The 26,458-nt window shown below is 34.9% G+C and overlaps 1 protein-coding gene across 4 annotated transcripts in view; it reads left to right on the forward strand.

Moving 5' to 3' along the window:
• The window catches only part of LRBA (LPS responsive beige-like anchor protein), a 746,578-nt gene that overhangs the window by 492,262 nt on the left and 227,858 nt on the right, over window positions 1–26,458 (forward strand). For all 4 annotated transcript variants that reach the window (XM_074396837.1, XM_074396836.1, XM_010338615.3 and 1 more), the window contains one exon: window positions 25,744–25,861. In XM_074396837.1, coding sequence (XP_074252938.1) covers window positions 25,744–25,861 — 118 coding nt within the window. The remainder of the gene's footprint in view (window positions 1–25,743; window positions 25,862–26,458) is intronic.

The raw sequence follows: 26,458 nt of genomic DNA on the forward strand, positions 1-26,458 counted from the left end.
GGCTGTTCTCTGCTTCCCTAATGGTACCTTGCTGCTGTGTGTCCTCACATGGAGAAAGGGTAAGAGAGTGACCCCTTCAACTTAAGCCCTTTTATAAAGGTACCAATTCCATTCATAAGGGCAGAGCCCTTATGACTTAATCACCTCCAAAGACCACACTGCCCAATACAATAGAGATTAAGTTTAACCACATGAATTTTGGGGGAAATTCAAACCATAGCATTCCCACCCCAAAATACATGTCATTCTCACATGCAAAACACATTCATTCCATCACAATAGCACCAAAAGTCTTAACTCCTTCTGGCTCAAAAGTTTAACATCCAGAATGTCACCTAGATGCCATCCAGATCAGACTGGATGAGAGTGAAGGGGTCTGTTTTATCCTTAACAAGTTGCCCTTCAGCTGTGAACCCGTGAAATCAAACAAGTTACTGTCTTCAAAATACAATTGTGAGACAGGTCCCACAACTCCACTAGACATTGCTCTAGTGGGTGCTGTCTTTGGTGGTCCCAACCCCATGACTCTATGAGGCATTGCCCTAGTGGGGCTCTATTCAGTGGCCCTACTCCTGTAGCAGTTTTCTGCCTTAGCCATCAGACTCTTGGAAGCATTCTTTAAAATCTAGGTGGAGAAGGCCATGCTTTCATAGCTATTACAGTCTGTGAGCCTGCAGAATTAGCACCACATGGATGATAACAAGGCTTTATCACTTATGCCCTCTACATAGGTGGCCTGAGCTGCACCTGGCCTTTCCTCAGCTATAGCTAGGGTGGCCAAAGAGCACTGTTCTGGAATGTGAGAAGCAGAGACTTGAGCTGTGCTGGTTGGTAAGCCTCACGTTACCATGGGTGCCCTGAGCCTCTCTGGTGTTGTGGGCCCCTTCTTTGAAACAGGTCTGCCCTCAGGCCCTGGCACTCTGGGCCTATAATAGTTGTGGCAGACTCAAAGATTCCTGAAATGCTTTAGAGAGACATTCTTGCATTGCTTCGATGAATAGTATCTGACTTCCTTCTGTTCCCACTAATGTTGTCAGATGGATACATGGCCATACCCTTGGTTTTCTTTGCTAAATAGGCTTTTTAAAAATTCTTAACATGGCCAACCCAATGGTTTTTCAAATCTTTATATTCTTTGTCCCTTTTGATTATAAATACCATCTTTAACTAATTTCTCTTTTCTCACTTTTTACTATAAGCAAAGAGAAGCCATGCAGTATATCTCGAATACTCTGCTTAGAGATTTATTCTGTAAAATACCCTAGTTCATCACTCTTAAATTCTGTGTTTGGTAAAGCATTAGGACAGATACAATTTAACCAAGTTCTTTGCCATTTTGTAAAAAGGATAGCCTTCCCTTCAGTTCTCAACAAGATATTCCTCATTTTCATGTCAGACCAAAACAGAATTTCCTTTACCATTTGTATTCCTGCCAACATTCTGTTCACCACCACTTAGATAATCTCAGACTGAGGCTCTCTATAGCTCTCTTCTTCTTCTGAGTCTTCAACAGAATTGTCCTTAAGATTCTATTCATGGCATTACAGGCTTTTTTTCCCACAGTCACTTCAAAACTGATATTCAGGGCCCTAACCATTATCCAGTTCCAAAACTGCCTTATGTTTTTAGATATATGTTGTAGTAATATTCTACTTTTGATACCAATTTCTTTTTTAGTCAATTTCTGTTCTTCTTACCAAATATTAATATCTAAGTCTGGGTAATGTATAAAAAATAGAAATTTATTTTCTTACTGTTAATTGATTTTCGTACTGAAGCATGAGAAGACCAAGATTGAGGAACTGCAGGTTTTGTGTCTGGTGTAGGCCTGTTCCTTATAGATGACAGCATCCCTGGAGCCCCGAAAGGAACTCCAATTTGGTTTTAGCCCATTAAGGAACATTTTTTATTTCTGTCATCCAGGATCATAGGAAAATAATTTTATGTTGTGTAAGCCACTAAGTTTGTGGTAATTTGTTCCAGCAGTAATAATTAATATAGCATGAAATAATAAAGATTTTAAATGTGAAACAAACTGAAGGGAAAATATTTAAATTCACAGTTATATATGAGATTTCAAAATTTTTCTATCAGTAACTGATAGAACAATAGACCTTGTCAGTAATTATGTAGAATTCATGAACACTATCAACCAATTTGATCTAATTGAGGTAAAACATTACCCTTAACTCCAGAATTCCTCCTCTTCATATATGCAAGTGCAGAATTTACTGTGAAGACCATTTGTTTGGTTATAAAAGGAGGAGGCCAGGAGTTCAAGACCAGACCAGGCAACATAGTGAAACCCCATCTCCACAATAAAAGTGAAAAGAAAAGGTTAAGTATAAAAATTGGCAGGATACGGATAAAACAGTACCTAGAGGCAAACCTATAAATCCGAAATTTACATTTTTATAAATAACAACATATGAGAACAACAGAAAAGTTTAAAATCAAATATCTGAGGCTTATCATTAAGAAGTTAAAAGAAGTGCAAATTAAACTTAAACATAAGGGAGGATATAATAAAAGGAGAAAAATTATCTTTAAAAAGAAATTCAGTGAAACCAAAAGCTGTTTTTAAAAAGCTTTGATAAGATTGATAAACATCTAATCATATTAATAAAAAACAGGGTATGAATTATGAGGTTAAGAAAGCAAGATAACATTATTATACATATTATATCCATAAAAAGAATAAATTGAACAACTTAGACAAAATGAACAAATTCCTGGAAATACAGAAACTTCTAAAGCTTATTTAATTAAAAATAAATAACCTAAATAGGTCTCTATTTTTCTTTTAAAGAAAATGAATACAGGCCTGCACTTTGGAGACCAAGGTGGGCAGATTACCTGAGGTCAGGAGTTCAGGATCAGTCTGACTAACATGGTGAAACCCCGTCTTAAAAAAAAGAAAGAAAATGAATACATAGCTAAAACATGATATAGGTTGGTGTACATATTATTTTGTCATCCAAGTACAAAATACTATACAATAGATATACTATTATACTATTATATAGCATAATACTCAGTAGGTACATAGGCATCTTCCCCACCCTTCACCCTCGAGTAGGCCCCAGTATCTGTTGTTCCATTCTTCGTGTCCATGAGTACTCAATGTTTAGCTCTCACAAATAAGTGAGAATATGTAGTATATGGTTTCTGTTCCTTTGTTAGTTTGCTCAGGACAATGCCCTCTAGCTCCATCCATGATTCTGCAAAGAATATGATCTGGTTCTTTTTAAGGCTGCATAATATTCCATGATGTATATGTACCACATTTTCTTTATCTGGTCTACCATTGATGGGCATAAAAATTATTTTTCTATGAACAATTTGAAAGTAGAAATTTCAATAAACATAAAACATAATGATAAACATAAAATACTTAGGAATAATTTATTGAAATATGTGTAAAACCCACTGAAAACTACAAAACATTCCTAAGGAAAAAAAATTAAAACCTAAATAAACAAAGATTTGACAAGTTCTTTGAAAAGATTCGGTATTATAGAGATGTCATTTCTCCTCACATCGATCTGTCTATTCAACTAAACCCCATTCACAATCCCAGTAGGTCATTTAAAGAAACTGACAAGCTGCCTTTAAAAAATACATTTGCCAAAGATGTCTTTTTAAGACCCATTTACCACTGAAGAAGAAAAGAGATTTCAAGATAATTAATCTTCTCATGATATTAGATTATTAAGGAAATGAGTAGGCAAGCCTCAGACTGGGAGAAAATATCTTCAATGTATTTATATAACCCAACTTGTGTCTATTAAATATGAGCAAATCAGTAATAAAAAGACAACTCAATAAAACAAATGGGCAAAATATTTGATTAGGGACTTTAGATAAAGAAAGGCAGGTAAGTGGCCAAGAAGCACGTGAAAAAATGTTCAGCACCATCTGTTGTCTTGAAAAACCACAAGGAGACACTACTACATATTAAGATCGCTAAAATTGGTAAGACTGACAACACCAAATATTAGCTAGGAAATGTAGCTGGCTAATTAGCTAATTAGCTACATCCTAGCAAATGTAGGAACTGGAACTCTTATTGACTGCAGATGGGAGGGTAAAATGGTGCAAGTATTTTGAAAACTTCTGGCAGTTTCTCAAAACTTAAACATACCGCCTATTCTATGAAACAGCAATGCCACTCCTAAATATTTGTCCAAAAGCACTGAAGGCACAAGGTTCACAGAAAGACTAATACACAAATGTTTACATCAACTTTATTCTTAGTAAACTACTTGAATGTTAAAAGAAGGGTATATACAGCAATTATGTTACCTTTATATAATACAGTACCACTCGGTAATAAGAAGTGAATTATCAGTACACAGAACAACATGGAAGAACCTCAGAAACATTACCGTGGGTGAAACAAAAGGATACATGATGTACGACTCCATGTATCACGCTCTAGATTAGGCAAAACAAATCAGAGGTGAAAGAAATCAGAACAGTGAATGTTTACAGAGGAGACGTTGACAGTGAAGAGATGTGAGCAATCTTTCTGGGATGATGTTATGTTATGTTATGATAGGATGGTGATTACATAAATGTCTGAATTTATTAGAAATCACCAAGAGGTCAGAGATGGGTTAGTAAGGAAAAAAGTTTTGTGAACTCTGAGGTGATTAACAGAGATCTCTATTTGTTTCCAGTTGCTACTTCTGAATCGTGTTTCACACTTAATGATTCATAGGGTCTGTGACCTGAATATCTGGTGCCTGATAGAAACCAAGAGTAAAACATTTAAAATTGAAAAGGCTTGTATTCTTATTTTTAAGGACAATGAGAAGGAAGGGAGGCTGGTTGTGGGGTGAAGAACTCTCAAAAACTTACAGAATGAATTTTGGAAATGTTGAAGTATGGGTAAAAGGTAAGCAGATTGAGCTCTGGAAACTAAAAGAAAGGAAGATAAGTTGGGTTTTATCATTTCTGACAGTACAGTAGCCTCCCCTTATCCATGGTTTTGCATTCCCTAGTTTTGGTTATCGGTGGTGAATCATAAACCTAAAATATTAAATAAAAAATTCCCCCAAAACACCTTTTATTTGTTTATTTATTCTGATACAGGATCTTGTTCTGTTACCCAGGCTGGAGTTGTAATGGTATGATTGTGGCTTACTGCAGCTGTGATTTCCCAGGCTCAGTTGGTCCTCTTACCTCAGTCTCCTGAGTAGTTGGGATTGTGGGTGTGTGCCACCATGCCTTGTTATTTTTTTGTATTTTTTTGTAGAGGCAGAGTCTCCATTGTTGCCCAGGCTGGTCTTGAACTTCTGGGCTCAAGCAATTTTCCTACCTCGGCCTCCCAAAGTGTTGGGATTACAAGTGTAAGCCACTACGCCTGGCAGCACCTTAACATGTATTTACAACCTAGTACTTGTCATAGTTTTCTTCATTTTCATATAAACTTATGTATGTTGTAGAGGGTATCATTGATGTACAAAAATAAAGCCATATAATATATACAGCTTGGTATGTTTGTTTATCTCACTCTACAGTATATTGATTGTAGATATCTAGCCAAGTCAACTGTGTGACTTTACTTCATTCTTTTAAGTGACTGAAGAAGATATATCATAAATATATGACTTATTTGACCAACGATGTGCATTGGATTTCAGAGTCTTGTTTTCATCTTTTTGTCACTTTGAAAAATGTAGCAATAAACATCCCTACATGTTGACATAATAAAACTTTATTTCTGTTTGTTATCCATAAGTTTGTTTGGTCGAAGGCCATACATATTTTTATTTTTGATAAATAATGTTGAATTACTTTCCAAAGGGATTTTACATTTTATGCTTCTACTAGCAATATACACTTTTGTCTGCATTCTCATCAGCAAGATGTGTTGTAACTCTTAATTTTTTTTATTGATTCTGGGGTATAAAATATCTTATTTTAATGTCTTTTTTAGTATCAGCATTTTTTAAATGCTGGACATTTGAATTCTGTATAATTCTTTTTATGTTCTTCATCCATTTTTCTATTTTTTATTTTATAAGTATTTGTTATATATTATAGTAACCCTTTATCACAAAAGTTTTTTCAGATCTTTCACTGTTTGACTTTATCAGTCATATCTTTGCCATTAATTAATTTTACAGTTTTACAATGCTATAGGTATAAATATTTTTTAGTTCTTTCTGAGTTCCAATTATGGTTTAAGAATTCTCTTGGCTTTTAGATTATATATGTAGTCGCATGGGATGAACAGTAGAAAGGTAACTGTGTGCAAGCCACTGTACAATCTAGATGCTTCGTTAATGTTAATGTGTCGATCACTCCACATTAAGCTGTGCTCTCACTTTTGTGCATCACAGCTGGCACTTAGCAAAAAGAAACAGAATAGAAAATGTCAGGCTAAATTACAGTCCAGTGTTTTCAAAATATATTTATTTGTTTTTATGCCACCTGCACATTGTTTAAGGTAGAATACTTCTTACTAGTGTCTTTTTTTCTCTCATTTTATTGGCTGTTTTCTGGTATGTAGTTTGTAAACTTTAAGTAATTTTATGAAGCCTTTAAAAAAGTCTCATTGTTACTTTAATTACAATATATAAAACTCATATACATACTGATTTTTGGTAAATTTACTTTTTTTTTTTTTTGAGACGGAGTTTCGCTCTTGTTACCCAGGCTGGAGTGCAATGGCGCGATCTCGGCTCACCGCAACCTCCGCCTCCTGGGTTCAGGCAATTCTCCTGCCTCAGCCTCCTGAGTAGCTGGGATTACAGGCACGTGCCACCATGCCCAGCTAATTTTTGTATTTTTCGTAGAGACAGGGTTTCACCATATTGACCAGGATGGTCTCAATCTCGTGACCTTGTGATCCACCCGCCTCAGCCTCCCAAAGTGCTGGGATTATAGGCGTGAGCCACCGCGCCCGGCGGTAAATTTACATTTTAATGATATTTTCTTCCTGTTATAAAATGCTTCTGGGTGTTCAGATTGTACTTTATGTTTCTTTAAAAATTGTTTTATGTTTTTTGTTCCATGGTCCCTCTCTGCCTTACTTGTTAAAATTATTCCTAAGTGTGTAATGTTTTTCTTGCTATTATGAATGAATTTTTTTTTGCAATTTCAATATTTGTGTCAGTTGCTAAAATGGCAAACAAATATTAAGTTTCCATGTTTGTGTTATTATATGTATTTCCATAATTTGAGTACTTTGGATATTTCAAATGAATATTCATCTTTCTTTTCAATGTTTATACTAGGTTTTACATTTTATTATTTCATTTATTTTAACTTTTTCAATTTGGTGATAATAATTATTGTAATAGTAATTGCTAACCAATGCGTAGTGGGTACAATGTGCCAGCACTGTTTTACTATCTGTACCTATGTTAATTAATTTACAACAACATTTGAGGTGAGAGCCTACATGATTAACTCCAGATCACATAGCTAATATTTGTTGTTGGTTTCTGGTAAAACGTTTTGATTTTATGTAATTTTTTCCACTTCTGTTTTACTAGCTTTTTTTTTTCTTTAGTGGTGGTTTCTGAATTTGATCAAATACTTTTCAGCTTCTAGTAAATGATGATATAATGTTTTCCTTTTAATTTGTTGATATAAGGAGTAGATCTCCTCTTGTGGACTTCCTGATTTTGAACTACTCTTGCAATCCAGGAAAATAGGTTCTTGTAATACATTGCTGGATTCTATTTGCTAATAGATTATTTAAGATGTATCTTTATTCAATGATAAAAATGCTCTACTATTTTCCTTTTTGATAGTCTCTTTATCACTTTTTACATTTTCAGCCTTAACATTATACTGGCTTAATAAATGAATTATGGAGCTTCCTGTTTTTTCCCCAGTGGCCTAGTAAAATTTTTTTTCAATGATAGTTTTAGGTGAGATAAAGGTTAGCTATAAACCTGTTCTGTGGGAAATTACCTGATGTATTGTTGCCTCCAAGTACACTACCAGGCAAGTTATCCCAGATTTTACAGAACAGAAGGGCTCACAGATCAAATAAGCTTCTCAAAACGAATGATTTGTTAAATCAATTTAGCATGTGCAATAAGAAGAAATGGAAGAGAGATGGGATAAGTTAATATACTTAGGATCGAATGCAAGCAGGTAGAAAGATCAGAGTACTTAAGTCCGAGTTCATGTAACATTTATATGTCCTGCCTCTTTTTCTGCTTCATCTGCTTTTCTTTGATGTTACAAGTACCAGAATTGAGGTTTGAGTAAGGGAATCCACAGAAGGAAAGTGTTCTGGTCCAATGAAACACACCAGCTCTATTAGACAGACACAGTAGCAGCTATCCCTGCTCATAACTGGAGCCAACCAATTAACCTGCTGAATAGTTACGGGTTTTTACCTACATTTCTTGTGCAGATAAAACCCACATGGACCAGAGTGGGGCCATACTGGGTATTATCAATGGGTGGCCAATTTAAGGCCAACATAGATATCATCTAGAGTGTCAAGAACTATGAAAGGAGCCGGCTACACTGGCTCACGCCTGTAATCCAAACAATTAGGGAGACCAAGGCGGGTAGATCACCTGAGGTCAGGAGTTCATGACCAGTCTGGCCAACATGGTGAAACCCCACCTCTACTAAAAATACAAATTAGCTGGGCGTGGTGGTGCATACCTGTAATCCTAGCTACTTGGGAGGCTGAGGCAGGAGAATCGCTTAAACCCAAGAGGCAGAGATTGCGGTGAGGCAAGATTGCACTATGTACTCTAGCCTGGGTGACAAGAGTGAAACTTGGTCTCAAAAAGAAAAAAAAAAAAAAAAAAAAAAAAACACAACCATGAAAGGTCTGAAATTTAACCTTCCATGCAAGCCAACAATTTACCTTGCCACAGTTTCTTAGATGCTCGCAGCAGACATGGGACAAAGGTTAGAGACAAAGACTTCTAGCACAAGCAAAGTAAGCATCTTGTTAGTGTCCATTTCCCTTGCATCCCCAAGTTGTATGGAGTGACTTGTTGGAGGTGCTGTGGACTGAAATGTATTTCCCCAAAATTTGTATGTTGAAGCCCTAACCCCCAGTGTGACTGAATCTGGAGAAAGAGACTTTAGCAGGTAATTAAGCGTAAATGAGATCATAAGGGTGCAGCCCCAATTTATTAGGACTTTGGCCTTGTAAGAATGAGATGAGAGAAATTCTCTTCTGCACTATGTGAAGAGACAGAGGGCAGGAAGTCATCTGCTTGCCAGGAGAGCCCTCACCAGGAATCAAACTGGCTGGCAATTGGATCTTGGACTTCGTAGCCTCCAGAACGTCAAGAAATAATTCCTGTTGTTTAAGCCACCTAGTCTACAGTATTTTGTTAGGGCATAAGAAACAGACTAATATAAGGGACCCAGGTGGATACTCTGTTCCCAGCGAATTTATATCTCGGTAAAGGAACCTTAGAGAACCTAAAATCTTCACAATGGGCAGTAAGATGTGGCCTCTGCCCCATAGAGCATCATTACCTTTCTTGTACTTGCCAGTAAACAAACGTGCCCATTGCTCTCCACTGAGATACTGTCTCTTCTAAGGCTATTAATTATACAAACATCCTTGAAAATAGTGTCTCATGTAAGATGGCAATTACTACTTTAAGATCTGCAGAAATATGAGAGACCTACATAGAGGTAGTATGATTATATCTTGAGTTGGTCTTTCCATTTATCTGTAAATACAACTTTTTTTGTTCCATCATACATTCAGTGTACTCCGTCTTTAACAGGTCTTGCAGATTTCAAACTTTAAGTTTACTGTGCATATTTAACATCATTGGAATTTTGTCTGTCTCTCAGGAGCCACTTATTTCCTTACTCATTACCTATACTTAACATAGCCTGTGACTTTTTGCTTACATCTTGGAAGCTATTATGTTACTCTTTTATGTTTAATGTTTCTTTTGGGTTTCATCTATTCCATTTGCTTCCTTGTCTTCTAAAGCAGAATTGAATATTTTTAGATAATATAGCAAATTCATATTATATATTTTTATTACCTATTCCCTTTTTGGGGGGAGGTGAAGGTGTTCAGAAAAATATTTCTTTTAGGTTCTAACAGTTAATCACAAAACAATGACTCTTCATAGGTTTTTGTTTTTCTTTTTTCCTCAAAAAGTGCTGTCTTTATTTGGATTGCTATAACAAAGTACCATAGAGTGGGTGACGTATAAATAACAGAAATTTATTTCTCACAGTTCTGGAGGCTCAAAGTCTGAGATTAGGATGCCAGCATGGTGGGTTCTGGTGTGGGTCCCTAGACTGCTGACTCCTGCTTGTGTCTTTACCTGGTGGAAGGAGGGCTGGAGAGCTTTCTGGGATCTCTTTTATAATTCCATTCATGAGGACTCTCTTCTAATGACCTATTCACCTCCCAAAGTTCAAATCACCTTCTGTTGCTGTCACATTGTGGGTCATGATTTCAACCTATTTTGGAAAGACACATTCAGTTCATAACAAGCATCCACTTTTTATTTTTAAATGATCTAAATAATAAATCCCAGTTCCTTAGTACTTATGAAAGGTCATTTGAACCACTTTGTCCAGGTACAACAAATCTGGCCAACCTTGATTATGGCCTCCCCAGTACCCTTACCAGGAGCTAAAATACACAGTTTGCTATATTTAAAAGCCTAAAAGATCTCTCTTTTCTGTTCAGTTTTGAAACTATAGAAGCATGGAGTGGGAGATGAGGAATCTGTTTCAACTGAAATTGTTACTCATCATTAATTCATTGAGTATACATTTATTGAGTTCTATGATATACCAATAGCACTGGAATTACTAAAATAAATACTGTGTAGTATCTGCCTTTAGTAATTGTCTACTGAGGGGAGACATTTACAAATTCCTAAGAGGCTGTGGTAGCACATCTGTTTGAGAAGTCAGAGCTTTTACAAAATCTTGGCTAGGGTTTTAAGGATGAGAAGTTCTCTGTGGTGGGAGTATTATATAGTGGCTTAGAGCATAATGTCAGAATTCTGATAGACTTGGCTACACTACTTACAGGTTATGTGATTTTAATAACATCATCTAACCTCCCAAAGACTGTTTCCTAATTTATAAAATGGTGAAAATGACTTTGATTTTACAGTGCCATTTTGAGGATTAACTGAAATAACTGAAATTAATCACTTAGCATAGATCCTGGGAAATAATGAGCTTTAAGTAAGTTGTATTTGTTGCTGCTACCGCTATTGCTATCTGCTACTACTTTAATACAACCACTGCTACCATCTCATTGGTGGTGCATGTTGAAAGAGGCTGCATTCCAGTTTGGAAGACAGTCACACTGAGAGACGTTTAAGCATGAAGCACATGGCATGATTGAAGGAGTGTTATGTTGTGTGGCATGGATAGAATATAAGATATGTCTGTGAAAATGTCAAAAGATGATGAGAACCTGTTCTAAGGCAGGTTTTAGCCTATATGACTAAGCGGAAGGTAGATAGTCAATTGAAGTTGTTCATTGAGAGGTAAGGGAGGTCAAAAGGAATGAGATGTGGTACATAGCATAACTGAAGTTTTTTTGTTTGTTTGTTTACATGGTGTTTGTGGCTCTGCTAATGGAAATAGTCTTTATTGGACTAATGGCAGCTCTTGAAGGGATGATAGTTCATTTTTGGATCTGTTGAATTTGAGAGGTTAGGCCAGGCGAAGTGGCTCATGCCTGTAATCCCAACACTTTGGAAGACCGAGGCAGGAGGATCACCTGAGGTCAGGAGTTTGAGACCAGCTAGCCGACATAGTGAAACCCTGTCTCTACTAAGAATACAAAAATTAGCTCGATATGGTGGCATGCACCTGTAATCCCAGCTTCTCAGGAGGCGGAGGCAGGAGAATCTCTTGAACTTGGGAGGTGGAGGTTGCAGTGAGCCGAGATCATGCCACTGCACTCCAGCCTGGACAACAGAGCAAGACTCTGTCTCAAAATAATAACAATAATAATAATAAATAAAACAATTTTTAAAAAAGAAAAGAGTTTGAGAGTTTAGAGGGCATGTGGTAGATTATAGATATGGTGATATCCCCTATATGATTGAATAGGGGGATCTAACACTGATCTCTAATGTCTTAGCTCTATATCTCACACCTCAGTGTTCTTTGGCAATAATAGAAGTAGTGATTAGGGATGAAATCACTCAGTGTAAACTGAGAAGGCTAAGAATACCACTCTACTGAAATCCAAGGGAAGTCAAGTTAGAATATACTACAAAAGGAAACTAGTGTAGACATTTTAAAGAAATCCAAGAGAAACGTGGGTGCATTGAGGGGATGGTTTGTGAGGGTACAGGAGTGGGAACACTTCTCTTGGTTGTATGAGAAGATGTTTAGTCTATTTATTTTATAGGGTATCCACGCTAAGTCTCAAGACGAAGAAATTATACAAATATATAAGTGCAGACTACCCTTTTACTTACACTGTTTTTCTGGTTTTGACATCTGGATAATGCTGGGCTCAAAGAACATGTTGGCAAGTATTCTATCCCTTAATATTATGGACAAGTCTTTATAGAGTTGGTACTATTTATTCGTTAAATACTTGGTAGAATTTACCAGTATAGTCTGATGAGCCTGGAGTTTACTTTTTGGGAAGATTTAAACTAAAAATTTAACAACTATATTAGATATTGTACTATTTATGCAATCTTTTTCTTGAGAGGGCATTGGTAGTTGTGTCTTTTTTTTTTTTTAAAGACTGAATTTCACTCTGTTACCCAGGTTGGAGGGCAGTGGCGTGATCTTGGCTCACTCCAACCTCTGCCTCCCAGATTCAAGCAATTCTGCCTAAGCCTCCTGAGTAGCAGGGGTTATAGGCACGTGCTACCACACGTGGCAAATTTTTGTATTTTTAGTTGAGACAGGTTTCACCATGTTGGCCAGGCTGGTCTCAAACTCCTGACCTCAAGTGATCCACCTGCCTTGGCCTTGCAAAGTGCTGGGATTACGGGCTTGAGCCATTGCATCTGGCCAAATTTGTGTCTTTCAAGAGATCTGTTCATTGCATCAACGTAGTCCAAACGACTTGTATATAATATCCCCTTATTTTTCTTTTAATGTCTGTAAAATCTGTTTTGATGTCTCTTCTCTCATAATATTGGTAAATCCTATTATCATTCCTGATATTCATGATTTATATCTATATATTTGCTACTCTCTGTTCAGAGGTTTATCAGTTTTATTGATCTTTACAAAAAGGAAAACAGCTATAGGTTTTGGTGATATTTCTCTATTGTTTTTTGATTTTTCTGTTCCTTTGAATTTTATTATTTTTTTCTCTGCTTAATTTGAGTTTAACTTGCTCTTATTTTTCTGTTTTCCTAAAGGGTATGTCAGAATCACTGAAAAGAGGCTTTTCTTTTATATTAATATAAGCATTTAGCCCTGTAAATTTTCCTCTAAGCACTGCTTTAGCTGTATTCCACAAATTTTTAATATTTTTTTCATGTTCATGCAATTTTAAATACTTGCTAATTTCCTTTTTGCTTTTTTCCTCTTATCCATGGGTTATTTAGATGTGTACTATTACATTTTCACTTTTGGGGACTTTTCCAGATAGCTTTTTTTTGTATTTTGATATTAATTGAAAAACAATAATGTATATATGGGGTACAGTGTGATGTTTTGATAATGTCTATTTTGTGGAATGATCAAATCAGACTAATATATTCATCACCTCACATATCTCTTTGTGGTAAGAATGTTTAAAATCTCTTTTAGCATTTGTGAAATATACATTACTATTAACTATAGTCACCATGCTGTGCAAAAAATCTATTGTTATTGATTTTTAATTTAATTCTATTGTAGTCAGAGAATATATTTTATATGATTTGAGTCTTAAATTTATTGCAACTTGAATTTTAGCCCAAAATATGCTTTTCTGTTTTTCTGGTGTTGGAGTGTTCTTTAAATGTCAGTTAGGTTCTATTAGTTGATGGTCTTGTTCAACTCCTTGGTATCTTTATTAATCTTCAATCTTCTTGTTTTATTAATTATAGAGGAATGTTGAAATGTTTATATTGTGGGTTTATGCATTTCTTCTTTCAATTCTCTCAGTTTTTGCTTCATGTATTTTGAAGCTGTTATTCAGTTAATAAACAATTAGGTTAGTTAAAGCCTGTTGATGAAATGATGTTTTTATGAAATGACTCTCTTTATCCCTAGTAAAATTTTTTGCTCTAAAATCTATTTGGGGCCAGGCAAGGTGGTTCACACCTGTAATCCCAGCACTTTAGGAGGCCAAGGTTGATGGGTCATTTGAGATCATGAGTTTGAGACCAGCCTGGCCAACATGGTGAAACCCCGCCTCTACTAAAAGTAGAAAAATTAACCAGGCGTGGTGGTACGCACCTGTAGTCCCAGCAACTCAGGAGGCTGAGGCAGGAGAATTGCTTAAACGCTGGAGGCAGAGGTTGGCAGTGAGCCGAGATTGTGCCACTGTACTCCAGCCTGGGGGACACAGCGAGACTGTCTCAAAAAAACAAAAAAAAAAATCTACTTGGTCTGATTTGATGTCTTTTTCTAAAAATTCTGTTGATGTTCATTTCTACAGGAGTTTTGTTGAATTAATTTCTTATGTGGGTCATGTTGTCATGCTTATTTTGCAGGCCCAGTAATTATGAATTGAATGCCAGCTGTGGTGAATTTTACCCAGTTGTGTGGTGGATATTTTTGCATTCCTATAAATGTTCTAATGCATTGTTCTGGGATATAGTTAAGTTGCTTAGAAATAGTTTGATCCATCTGGAGCTTGCTTTTAAGATTTTTTTAGGGAGAACCAGAGCAGCATCAAGTCTATGGTTAACTTTTCCCCACTTCTGTGGCGAAATCCTTTTGACTAGTCTATCTAATCCTCCATGAATCATGAGATTTTTACATTCTGTGTGAGCTCTGAATATTGTTCACTGTAATTTCTTAGGATGATTCTTTCACTGGTCTCACATTGTTTTCTTTCGTGGCTTGGTCAGTACTCAACTGAAGACTGCAGATCTCTGGAGCTGTGTTGCTTTCCAGCTCTCTCTGATCTGCTACTCTGCCCTGCAAGCTTTAGACATCTTGATCTCCCTGTACTTCAAGCTCTGTTTTCTCTTCTCCAGGAGACCATTATGTTCTAACTGGGTTTCTGTTTCCTCCTGTGGGCCCTGCAAAGTCTTTCCAATGATGTGCTTGGGCAATAGCAGGGGTCACAATTTTGTTTCCTGTTTCTCCGGAATCAGTCTTTTATTGCTTGATATTTAATGTCTTGAAAACAGTTTTTCTGTATGTTATGTTAATTTTGCATATTGTTTCGGTAGGGCAAATCTAGGCCCTGTTACTCCGTCTTTATCAGAAGTGGAAGTACTCTGATCTTTGAGTTTTATTTTTAAAAATTTTATGTTGTAGTTTTCCATTTTACTCTTCTACCCCTTTTTTGTTTTTCACTGTGTTTATGTTCATGTGTTTCCAGAGTCTTAGATTGTAGATGCCTTTTTTTTTTTGAGATGGGATCTTGCTCTGTCACCCAGGCTATAGTATAAAGGCGTGATCTTGACTCACTGCAACCTCTGCATACCAGGCTCAAGTGATTCTCCTGCCTCAGCCTCGCTAGTATCTGGGACCATAGGCACACACAACCACACCCAGCTAAATTTTGCATTTTTTAGCAGAAATGGGGTTTTGCTGTGTTGTCCAGCTGGTCTTGAATTCCTGAGCTCAAGTGATTCTCCCACCTCAGCCTCCCAAAGTGCTGGTATTATAGACGTGAGCCACCACACCTGCCCTAATTGTAGATCCTTAGTGAAGCTGAATTGGCCTTCCATCCGTCAGTCAATCTCCTGGGTATTTCTAGGACTGTGCTAGATACTGTGAATAGGAAAATGACTGAGGCTTGTTATGTAGCCTCATAAGAATGCCAGTTAAGTATGAACTTCAATCTAGTGGGGAGTGTGCAACAGTATGGAATTCTGCAATGAAATGAAGTGAACCCCAAAAGTCTTATTTAAGTGGTATTGATAATGTTCTGTTAAATATATGCCCTTTAAGAAAATAGCTTTTTGGAAGATTATATCTGAAGGCAAATGTGAGCATAGCATTTAGTTCCATACTCTGTTATGGAAGTGAATAAATCTGTACTATTCATTTATAACTGACTCCAACTAAACAAGTTTAATATTTAGTAGGAGGCAGAAATTAATTTTTAAAAAGTAGAAAAGTATTTCCCTCTGATTAGGAAAAAAGTGTCCTGGGGATTTTAGGCTCTTAGCATCAAGTTCTATGTAATTTTTCCTTTTCATTTTGCTTTTTATTTTCCTTGCTTGCTGTGTTCAAAGAACAAAAGCAACCTTCTTCGAGATAAACCAAGGTTTTCCCTTTAATATGTTCAAATAGGTTAGGTACCAGAGAAACTTCCAGTGGCTAAATCATGTTGTGTCTGCTACAAGGAATAGTCTACTTGTAAATTGATATTACTCTAACTTGAAGATTTAGTTCATATATCTGGGAGATGGGGGATTTTTTTCCTGACTTTATCTTTGGTCATTTTATTTAAAAAAAAATTTTAAGCAAAATTTTAAGCAACAGTTGTATGTATTCATGGGGTACATAAAAATGTTGTGATACATATAATATATAGTAATCAGATCAGGGTAATTAGCATATTCATCATGTCAAACATTTAGTGTTTCTTCATGTTGGGAACATTCAATATCCTACTTCTAGCTATTTGAAACTATATATTATTGTTAGTTGGAGTCATTCTATAGTGATAAAGAGCAGTAGAACTTAATTCCTCCTAACTGTAATTTTGTATTCCTTAACAATTATTTCCCTATTCATTGCTTCCCACCCCCACTTTTTAACCTCTAGTATCTTCTGTTTTACTTTTTACTTCTATGAGAAGTGAATAACTTTTTTAGGGAGGGCTTTTGATACCAATCAGAGATCGAGTTCTTGAAGGAAGAATTGGCGTTGAAAAGAGAGTTTCTGTTCATTGGTTGTTTCAAAGTATATATTATCAAATATTCCAATATATTTAAAATTAGTTTTTTTATTAGTGGTGACTTAAATTTAACTCTTTATTAAGGAATAGCAAGCTCATGACTATAGAGAATTAGTGCATGGAACAATAGACAAAAAAACTTTTTAAAAAAGTAAATCTCACTCTGTTTTTTCAGCCTGCAGTATAGTGGTGCAGTCAGAGCTCACTGCAGCCTCAAACAACTCCTGGGCTCAAGCAAGCCTCCCAGCTCAGTCTCCAGAGTAGCTGGAATTATAGGCACATGCCACCACACCCATCTAATTTTATTTTTTGTAGAGATAGGATCTTGCTGTGTTTCCCAGGCTGGTCTGGAATTCCTGGCCTCAAGTGATCCTCCTGCCTCAGCCTCCCAAAGTGCTGGGATTATAGGCATGTTCCACTTTGCCTGGTCCTGACAGAAATATTTTATATCTTAATTCTCTGATGATAGCATGTTATTGTCACAACTTTTTGAGAAGTAATTAGGAATATTTCCAATCTAAATGAAAAAATTATGAAAGATAACTTTATATTAAGATTTTTTTCTATACCAAACATGTAAGGAAGCACTAAATATAAATATTTTGAAGAAAAAACAATTTGAATGTTATTGGCATAAAAACGCAAAAATAATTTTCAGTATAGAAATTTGAGCAAAGCAGTGTTAAACCATTTAAGGGGAAAATACCTAAATTAGATAAGTGACTTTCTTAGCCTTTTTCTAATTTTAAGATTATAAATGAATGTATAAATTATGTGCATATTTATGCTTGACTTACCTCATTAATACAATAGAAAGATATTTGTGTAATGATTATCTTCTCAAGGCATTATTTGAATTAGACAAAACTCTTTACTTGGTAAAGGTAATAAAGTTGTAACTTGTAAAGGTCATACGTCTTTTAGTAGCATTTTCATTACTCTAAAATATTGAAATTTTATATTGAAATGTTTCTTTTGTACAGATACAAGATAATTTCAGTATCTCCTGTACTAAAATCAGATGACACCCTTTTATAGCTTGTTCTCAATAATATTGGCATCGTGGCTTTGTTTTTGTTTGTTTTTTCAAAGATATCTTCAAACCTAAATACTGTATCTTAATTTAGATAAATATCTAAGTTCATTTTGTTCTTTCTCTGCAAATTTACCATCCAGTTCTTCACTTATGTGCTGCTATGAAAAAGATACAAAATATATTCCTGTTTCTTGTTATGGTCCCTTAATATTCTTTTGCGGGTACATTTTGGTTTCTTGCCTCCTTTCAAAAAAAAAATTTAGACAAGATATAGCCTAAATTTTAAAATCTGAATTAAGAGGGAGCTGGGAATAGATAAATACCTCTTTGTTCTTCTCTTTCCTTACTACATTTGGCTTTTGACTCATTAAGATCAATATTAAATACTATATGAATAAGAGATGGCTTTTAAGATGCATCATTTAGAATGCAAATTATTTTTAAGCTGAGGAATATTGAAAATAAAACAACCAAGTAAAGAGTCTGAATTATTTACAGGCCAAGGGCTTAAAGGTGCATCACTCCAGCACAAATATTAAATTATGAAATGGGAATTTCAGTTTGCCGTAAATCTGTCTGCCATAGCAGCTTAAAATAAAATAGTTTTACCCATCTAAAGCAACATCAATTTGCCAGTCAGTGCTTCATGTATCAAAGAGTGTTCTGTGAAAATATCAATATCATTGGTTAATATAAATGAAATTAATTTTTAAAGCTGGGCTAAAGGTTGACATCTGAAAAATTGCATTACTTTGCAGAAGAGAAATTTCTGTCTTCTAGTGAAATTTCAGGTCATGAGGGCAAGTAATTTTCACAATCTTCAATGGGAGCCAGTGAAATATGAACTTCATTGTCACCTAGCCCCAGAGCGATAAGATAAAATGAGCTGATACATCATTTGCTGTGGTTTTATCATCTTCCTCAGTAATTGGAAGAGAAAACATAAGAGTGTGTGTGTTTGTGTGCTCCCCTCTTGCCCCTCCCAACTGCCCCATCGTCCACACCCAGGCTAAAGCCATTTTAGTCCAATCAATACAAAGGTCACATAGCATTTTATTTATATATTTTTAATTTTTCATACTGACTAAAACTGCCAAGTAGAACATTAAAGTAATGAATATGTTTAATTGAATTTGTCACCCATGAAAACGCTAAGGATACTGTACTACATCATAGTACTTGAAACCAGAAGAGAAATATACTGTATAGATGAAAAAAATTAAATAACAACACATGGTTAATTTAAGAGGTAATTTTTTTTTATGTATGACTTTCAGTTTTGTTGTTTTTTCAATTTTGGGGACATTCTAAGTGTTCATGGATATATATTTAATAACAAAAATATCTTTACTTCTCCACCAGAGTCAACTATATGTCATTGTCAAATTCAAAAAAGATCTCTAAATTTTACTTAAAGAATGTATCTCTGAAATTTAAAACTAATAGTCATATGGTTAGTGATAAAGTAAATCCTTGAACCCACTGAAGTTCAATATTACTAGAATAAATTAAGTGCTATGCTTTGATACCTGCCTTCAGAGAAAACTACAGAAAAAATGTAAAAACTGTGTTAATAAATAGTGATGCAGCTTTAAAATAATTGATTAAAATTACTTTAAGCTTATTTGTTCAAATTATAATTATTGTAAAATAAAACCTATTTGCACATATGGTGAATTCATAGGAAAGTATTTTTCAATGTTTTTGTTTTAAAGGTAGTTTAAATATTTGGTTTTCCCATATTAAAGCATAAACCTGTGACTATATAATTCTGTTCCATTAAAATGGGATCTAGTGAATATTTTCTAGACTTTCTTAGCCATGGCGTTATTGCTTAATGGATGATATTATTAGTTTACATTTTGTATACTAGGTCAGAAACATTTTTCTTGATGTTAAATATATCTATATGGTTTGAGGATAGTTCTGTTGTGAATTTTTAAATACTATTATTAATATATATTATCTGATTTTATTCTTAACACCAAAATATTCAGAAATCAATATGGAATTGTCTGAAAATAAAACTAGTATAGAAACTGGGAAATATTTGGCATAGGGATATGCTACGCTAGTTTTAAACCTTAGGAATAGTAATTTTAAAAATACCTTTTATTGATGTTATATATGCAGGTTTCCATGTAAACATTTCTTGTTTTCGAGGTAAAACATTTTTATCCCTTTTTAATATTTACCCTTCAAGAAGAATTTAAAAACATTTAAAATGTATTGAGGATAGTTTTTTAAAATAAAACCTCCCTGTCTATTCACCTAAAGGATTGGCTTTAACTATTTTAAATCTACTTTTAAAAAATGTCTAGTATTCAGTAAATCAGAGTATGTAGTTAGGCAGTGAATGTAGCTTTCTGTTTTTGTTCTTTCGTGAGGATAAGAAAACAAAGGAGAGTTTTATTTGGATAAATTTATAAGCTTTTACAAATGAACTGGTAAAAGGAAAGTCAAAAATGTCTTCCTCCACTAAGAATAAGTGCAACAAAGTGAAGAAATTTTCTTATGTGTTCATAGTACACTATTTGTAGGACAGAAGGAAGAAATATGTGCATTATTTGGGATAAATAATGTATCCTTTTCAAAAGTCATAGTTTTCAGATAAAAATATTAAAGAAGATAGGTTTAAGTTTTTTAAAGTAAAGAAATAGAATATGTGTGTATATAATATATGTATTAAATACTAAGTCCTTTCTCTCCGAACACACTTAATAAACCAGCTTTGAAATGAATTATTTAAAACAACTGAAAGTTTAATTTACTAATAATACTAACAATAATAAAACAAGGTGGTAAAGATTCAAAGAGAGTAAAGATTTCAGGCTATTCTGGAGTTGAGGTCATAACTTCAGAGCAATGGTAATGATACGGTTTCTATGGCAACTGATTCATTGGAGAGCTGGACCTCTGTCTAAGGTGCTGTCAGTGTATGTAGAGTTTCAGTGAACAGAAAGTCCCAAAGAAGAGTCTGTTTCTACCTAATCCAGTTTTAATTGAACTCTAGAGACTTTGAAGTGAAGCCTCAGACCAGGCATATACTATTCCAATAAGAAATGAACCTCTTGCTTAGCTAGGCCTCAGCTGCTTTTCAGTACTGACACCTTTCCCAAATGAATACTTAAAGAAATATTATTATATAAATTTCAGCTGGTAATGCCTTAGTTAAGAAATTGCTAGTTTCTATTTCAAATCTCAAATTTTTTGACCCTAATTGTGGGATTTTAATTTTTTCTTTTAAAAGATTAGGCTAGTTATTTTGTGTGTGTAAGATTTTGATTTTTGACAACTTTGGCAATTTTAAATAATTTTCCATCTCATGCTGTTTTTCCTTCTCTAAGTTTTAAAACTTCATTAAACTGTTGTATTTAGCTTGAAAAGCATACTGTTATACATTTAGTATGATAACATTTATATCAGCTTTGAAAACATACGAAGTGATGTGGTATGTTATTTATGGATATATATGTACTAATAGTATAAAAACTTCCATGCAGATGATAACCCTGAGAACAAGGATAGTGATTGGCTGTGACAGAGGAGGAAAATGGGATCAAGAAGGGTTATGCATGTCAATTTTAACACTGTCTCTAATGCATTTATCAATTTCTTATAGATGTATGCAATAATATGGCAATGTGTTATGATTTTATAAGGTTACTGAATAGTAGGTGCATAGAGCTTATGTCATTTTCTTTTAAGTATTTTTGACATTGGAATAAAACAGATTTTAAAGGACTATGACATTTGCTGTGTTTCAAGTAGATCTTTGAATAACTATACTGTTTAAGGGAATGGAATATAAATGGTATATTTTGCTTAATCAGAAAAACATTTCAGTACATTAAAAATCTAATAAAAATGATTTGATATACTAATTTCTGCTAATAATAGAGTAATCTAGAATATGATCAAATATTTAGTTGTACGATCATGATTTTGCAATGATTGGATTCACTATTATGCGCAACAGGTCTTATTATATATCTGTATAATAGATACAAAAGGTAGAATTTTCAGACCAATGTGTAATATTCCTAACATATCAAAGAGCTCAAAAGATTTTTTGTTGTTGTTTTCCTTTGATTTTTCTCTTTCCTCTTTAACCCAAGTGCAGGAAAATTTTAAGCAAATGTAGTTATTTGGATTCTAGTATAACAGATATTTAACTCTTTCTTAGAAATGTGACGATGTGGTATATACAATGGAAGCTCTGTATTTTTGAATTAGATAACCTGGGAATAGATCAGATTCTGCCACTAACTTGCTAGGGAATTTTGTATCAAATATTTAACATGTCTAGGCCTCATTGTTCTTTGTTTTCTTTTTTAGTGACATGATCTCCTGTCATTGCCCAGGCTGGAGTGCAGTGGTGCAGTCATAGCTTACTACACCATCAAATTCCTGGGCTCAAGTGATGTTCGCATCTCAGCCTCCTGAGTAGCTAGGGCTACAGGTGTGGGCTACCATGCCCAGCTAATTATTTAATTTTTTGTAGAGATGGGTCTTGCTGTGTTGCCAGGCCTCAAACAATCCTCCTACCTTGGCCTCCCAAGCTCAGGAATTACCACTGTAAGCCACTGACCCTGGACCTTGTTTTTCTTTTGTATAAATTGGACTATAAATGTTGCAGAGCATGTATTTGATTCTCTAATATTTGATAAATCTAGGATAGCAAACTCAATACCAATAGAAACTAGGTAGAAAATGGTAAATGAGTGAATGCTGACATCACACTAGTGAATAGTAGTAAATGAAGTAGTACCAAAATAGAGAGTGCATGCCAGTTGTTACCATATGGCATATAGATTCAGGTTTGCTGCATACCCCAGTTTTTCTTGAGAAGATGGAAATCCAAATATTTTTACTAATATCTGTTTTCTCAACTATTTTCTTTTGCTGCATACCCCAGTTTTTCTTGAGAAGATGGAAATCCAAATATTTTTACTAATATCTGTTTTCTCAACTATTTTCTTTCTTTCTTTTTTTTGAGACAGAATTTCGCTCTTTTGTTACCCAGGCTGGAGTGCAATGGCACGATCTTGGCCCACCGCAACCTCCGCCACCTGGGTTCAGGCAATTCTCCTGCCTCAACCTCCTGAGTAGCTGGGATTACAGGCACGCGCCACCATGCCCAGCTAATTTTTTGTATTTTTAGTAGAGACGGGGTTTTACCATGTTGACCAGGGTGGTCTCGATCTCTCAACCTCGTGATCCACCCGCCTCAGCCTCCCAAAGTGCTGGGATTACAGGCTTGAGCCACCGCGCCCGGCAACTATTTTCAATCGTGAAATTTTGTTAAAATATCATGTGGGTCAAATATGGAGTGTAGGTTGCCATACATTGATTCATTTAGTCATTCTGAAAATTGCTACTTTGTGCCAGATAGTTTTCTAGGCAATGTTAATAGGATGTATTCAAAGTATTTCCTCCAACAGATCTTAGATTCTAGTATTCTAGTGCTGAAGAGACAATAGACTAGCAAGCAAATATTATAGTTTCAGGTAGTGGCAAGATATAGTGGCCCACACCTATAATCCCAGCACTTTGGAAGCCTGAGGCAGGAGAATCACTTGAGCCCAGGAGTTCAAGACCAACCTGGGCAACATAGTGAAACCTTGTCTCTACAAAAAAAAAGTTAAAAGTTAGCAAAATATAGTGGCACGTGCTTGTAGTCCCAGCTACTCAAGAGGCTGAGCTGGGAGGATCAGGTGAACCTAGGGGGTTGAAGCTGCAGTGAGCCATGATCACATCAGTGCACTCCAGCCTGGGTGACAGAGCAAGACCCTGTCTCAAAAATTAAATTAACTTTTAAAAATTTAAGATAGTGTTAAGTGTTAGGAAGAAAATCTCATGAGTTTGGGCTGGGATGAGTTGTTAATAGAGGAAGTGGGGTTTAAATCCTGTGGCTTCCCTGCAGAGGTGGCATAAGAGGAGAAATCTAAATGTGAGAATGAGCTAACCATGTGGAGATTTGGGAGAACGTTCCAGGCAGGGTGGAAAACAAGGACAAAAGTAGACCCTGAGGAAGAATGAGTTTAGCTCACAGGCAGTCCCAGATACGAGGTTTTATTAGCAATTATAAAGAGCTTAAGAGTTTATTATACATGTCATGGGAAGTCACTGGATACTATTAATTATAGGAATGATGTGATCTGATTTGTATTTTAAAATCTGGTCATATTTAGACTTCAGAGGTAAGAATAGGAGAGAGAACAAATGGAGGCCTCTGAAGACTCTGAAGCCATGGACCACCTGGTGGTCCATGATCTCTGGTCATAGTGTGAGAAAGGGATACCTGCCATTTCTGAGAGTAATATTACTATTTTTGTCCTCTCTTTTCTGTTCATTTACCTTGATTTTACATAGGTATTGATTATATTACTGAATTAGTAGGATTTCTCTGTGATCCATTTCAAAACTGCATGCATGATTATCTTGTCCATTGAACTTTTTGCTTTGTTTTCAAAAGACACTCCCCATTAGAGTTATACCCATTCTTTCTGTTTCTAGATTCTGTGGTGTTATAAATAGAATCATTTTTGTAGAAAGATTGAAATACATACTTACTGACTTAAATAAGGATTGTGACTTTTGTTTTTTCAAAAATACATTTTGCATTGAAGAATGTAGATTTATTTGCCATTAGGATTTTGAAAATGAAAATGAATAAAGAAAAAACAGTTTGAGAAGGATAAATTTTTACTAGTTGTTATTTTTCCTCTTTACTCATCCCAAATTTATTCCTGCAGTGTAATATCATAATCAAATGTTTCATTTGTAATTTTTAATAGTGGTTACTTTTGAGAGATATATCTTAATTTTTTAACTTAATTTGCTTTCATAGACTATCAGGTTTTGATAGCAATCTTTATTAATATTATGTATAGTACTGGTGTAGAGAAATGCTGAGTCTGGTTTTCCTTGAACACGTTCACAATTAAGCTTTTGAAATGAACTTTTTAAAAAACAAAACTTGAATAACAAAGCAACAAAGTGGCTTAGGACTAAAGGCAGGATTACTTTGAATTGGCAAAGCATTTTAAGCAACTGTGTCTGTCACTTGGGATGACAAGAATTGTAACAAGTTACTCTGACAACCACCTACCCCATAGAGAGATTATGCTGAGTTCATTTGCAGGTTTGTGTTTAGCTTTAGCTGACAAAATGATACTTAACCTCTTATATAGTCAGTCTTTGTGCTTTCTGAATGAGTGACTGTTACCTTAACAGTGACCTTAAAAGAGTCATTCTTTTTAAAGTTATGAACTGAATATATTTATATTATAATGTATGTAAAAGCACTATTGGGCAAATCATAGTCATGTGAAACTGAATTGTATATGTGATTTATAAGCATATATGACATTGTTTTGAAGTCTTTATTTCTAAGATTTTATCTGAAGTTTTACTTTCATAATGTGGTTTAAAAAAATCAATCAGTAAATGATGCAATATGTATTTCCTCAGACGCAGTAGATTACATCATTGTTTTTAAAAGCCCAAATATATACTTAAATGTTTTATCATTTTGCTTTGCTTTTTTTATTTAATCTTCTTTTTTGTAAATTACAATTGATTTTCTTAATCTCCAAATTATGTAAACAACTATTAAATTATTTTTCTTCAAAGGGTCTTTTCTATTTTAACTGGGGAGAGAAACAACAACAACAAACGAATGTTGTCATTTACCTGGGATTATTTTTTTCCTCATTAGATCCTGGCATATACAGAAGGGCTGCATGGAAAATGGCTGTTCACAGAGATACGATCAATCTTTTCTCGTCGTTATCTTTTGCAAAATACAGCCCTGGAGATCTTTATGGCAAACAGAGGTAATATGTTACAGAATTACATTGTTACAAAGCGAACTTTCATCTCTTTAAGATTGCATTTTTGAACATACCATATTGCTTCAATTTAGATAGTACTTTGTAGCCCACCCTCTGTTCTAGTGACCTCTTTTTTTGAACTAAATGCTTCTTCATGATTTTTTTCCCACCTTGATTATTAGTCAAATCATTTGTAATATTTTGTGGCCATATCACAAATTGGTAAAAGGCTTTATAAACATAAGGAATACAAAACCATTTAATCAGCTCAAAGAATTTTGATGTCCTGAGCATTGCTTTGATGCTTACATTCCTAAAGGAAGGTGTCTGCATTTTGGGAGAGGAATGGATGATTAACAGATTCATACATCTATTTAATCTTTTGTCTGATATATTGCTTTTATAAAGGAACCATGAGAAAATGATACTGAACTGTCCAGTTTGATCTGTATTACATCATCCTTGAAAGTTGAACTAAAATTTAATTTGCAGTTTTGCAATGGAACTAGGTGAAATCCGTTAAGACAAGAAGGGGAGACAAGTTGAACTTGAAGGAAAAGCATCATTTGTTATGAGTGGAGGCATACAATAGAATATATG

Source organism: Saimiri boliviensis, chromosome 3 (genome assembly GCF_048565385.1).
Source record: "Saimiri boliviensis isolate mSaiBol1 chromosome 3, mSaiBol1.pri, whole genome shotgun sequence".
In the NCBI taxonomy this organism is placed as follows: domain Eukaryota; kingdom Metazoa; phylum Chordata; class Mammalia; order Primates; family Cebidae; genus Saimiri; species Saimiri boliviensis.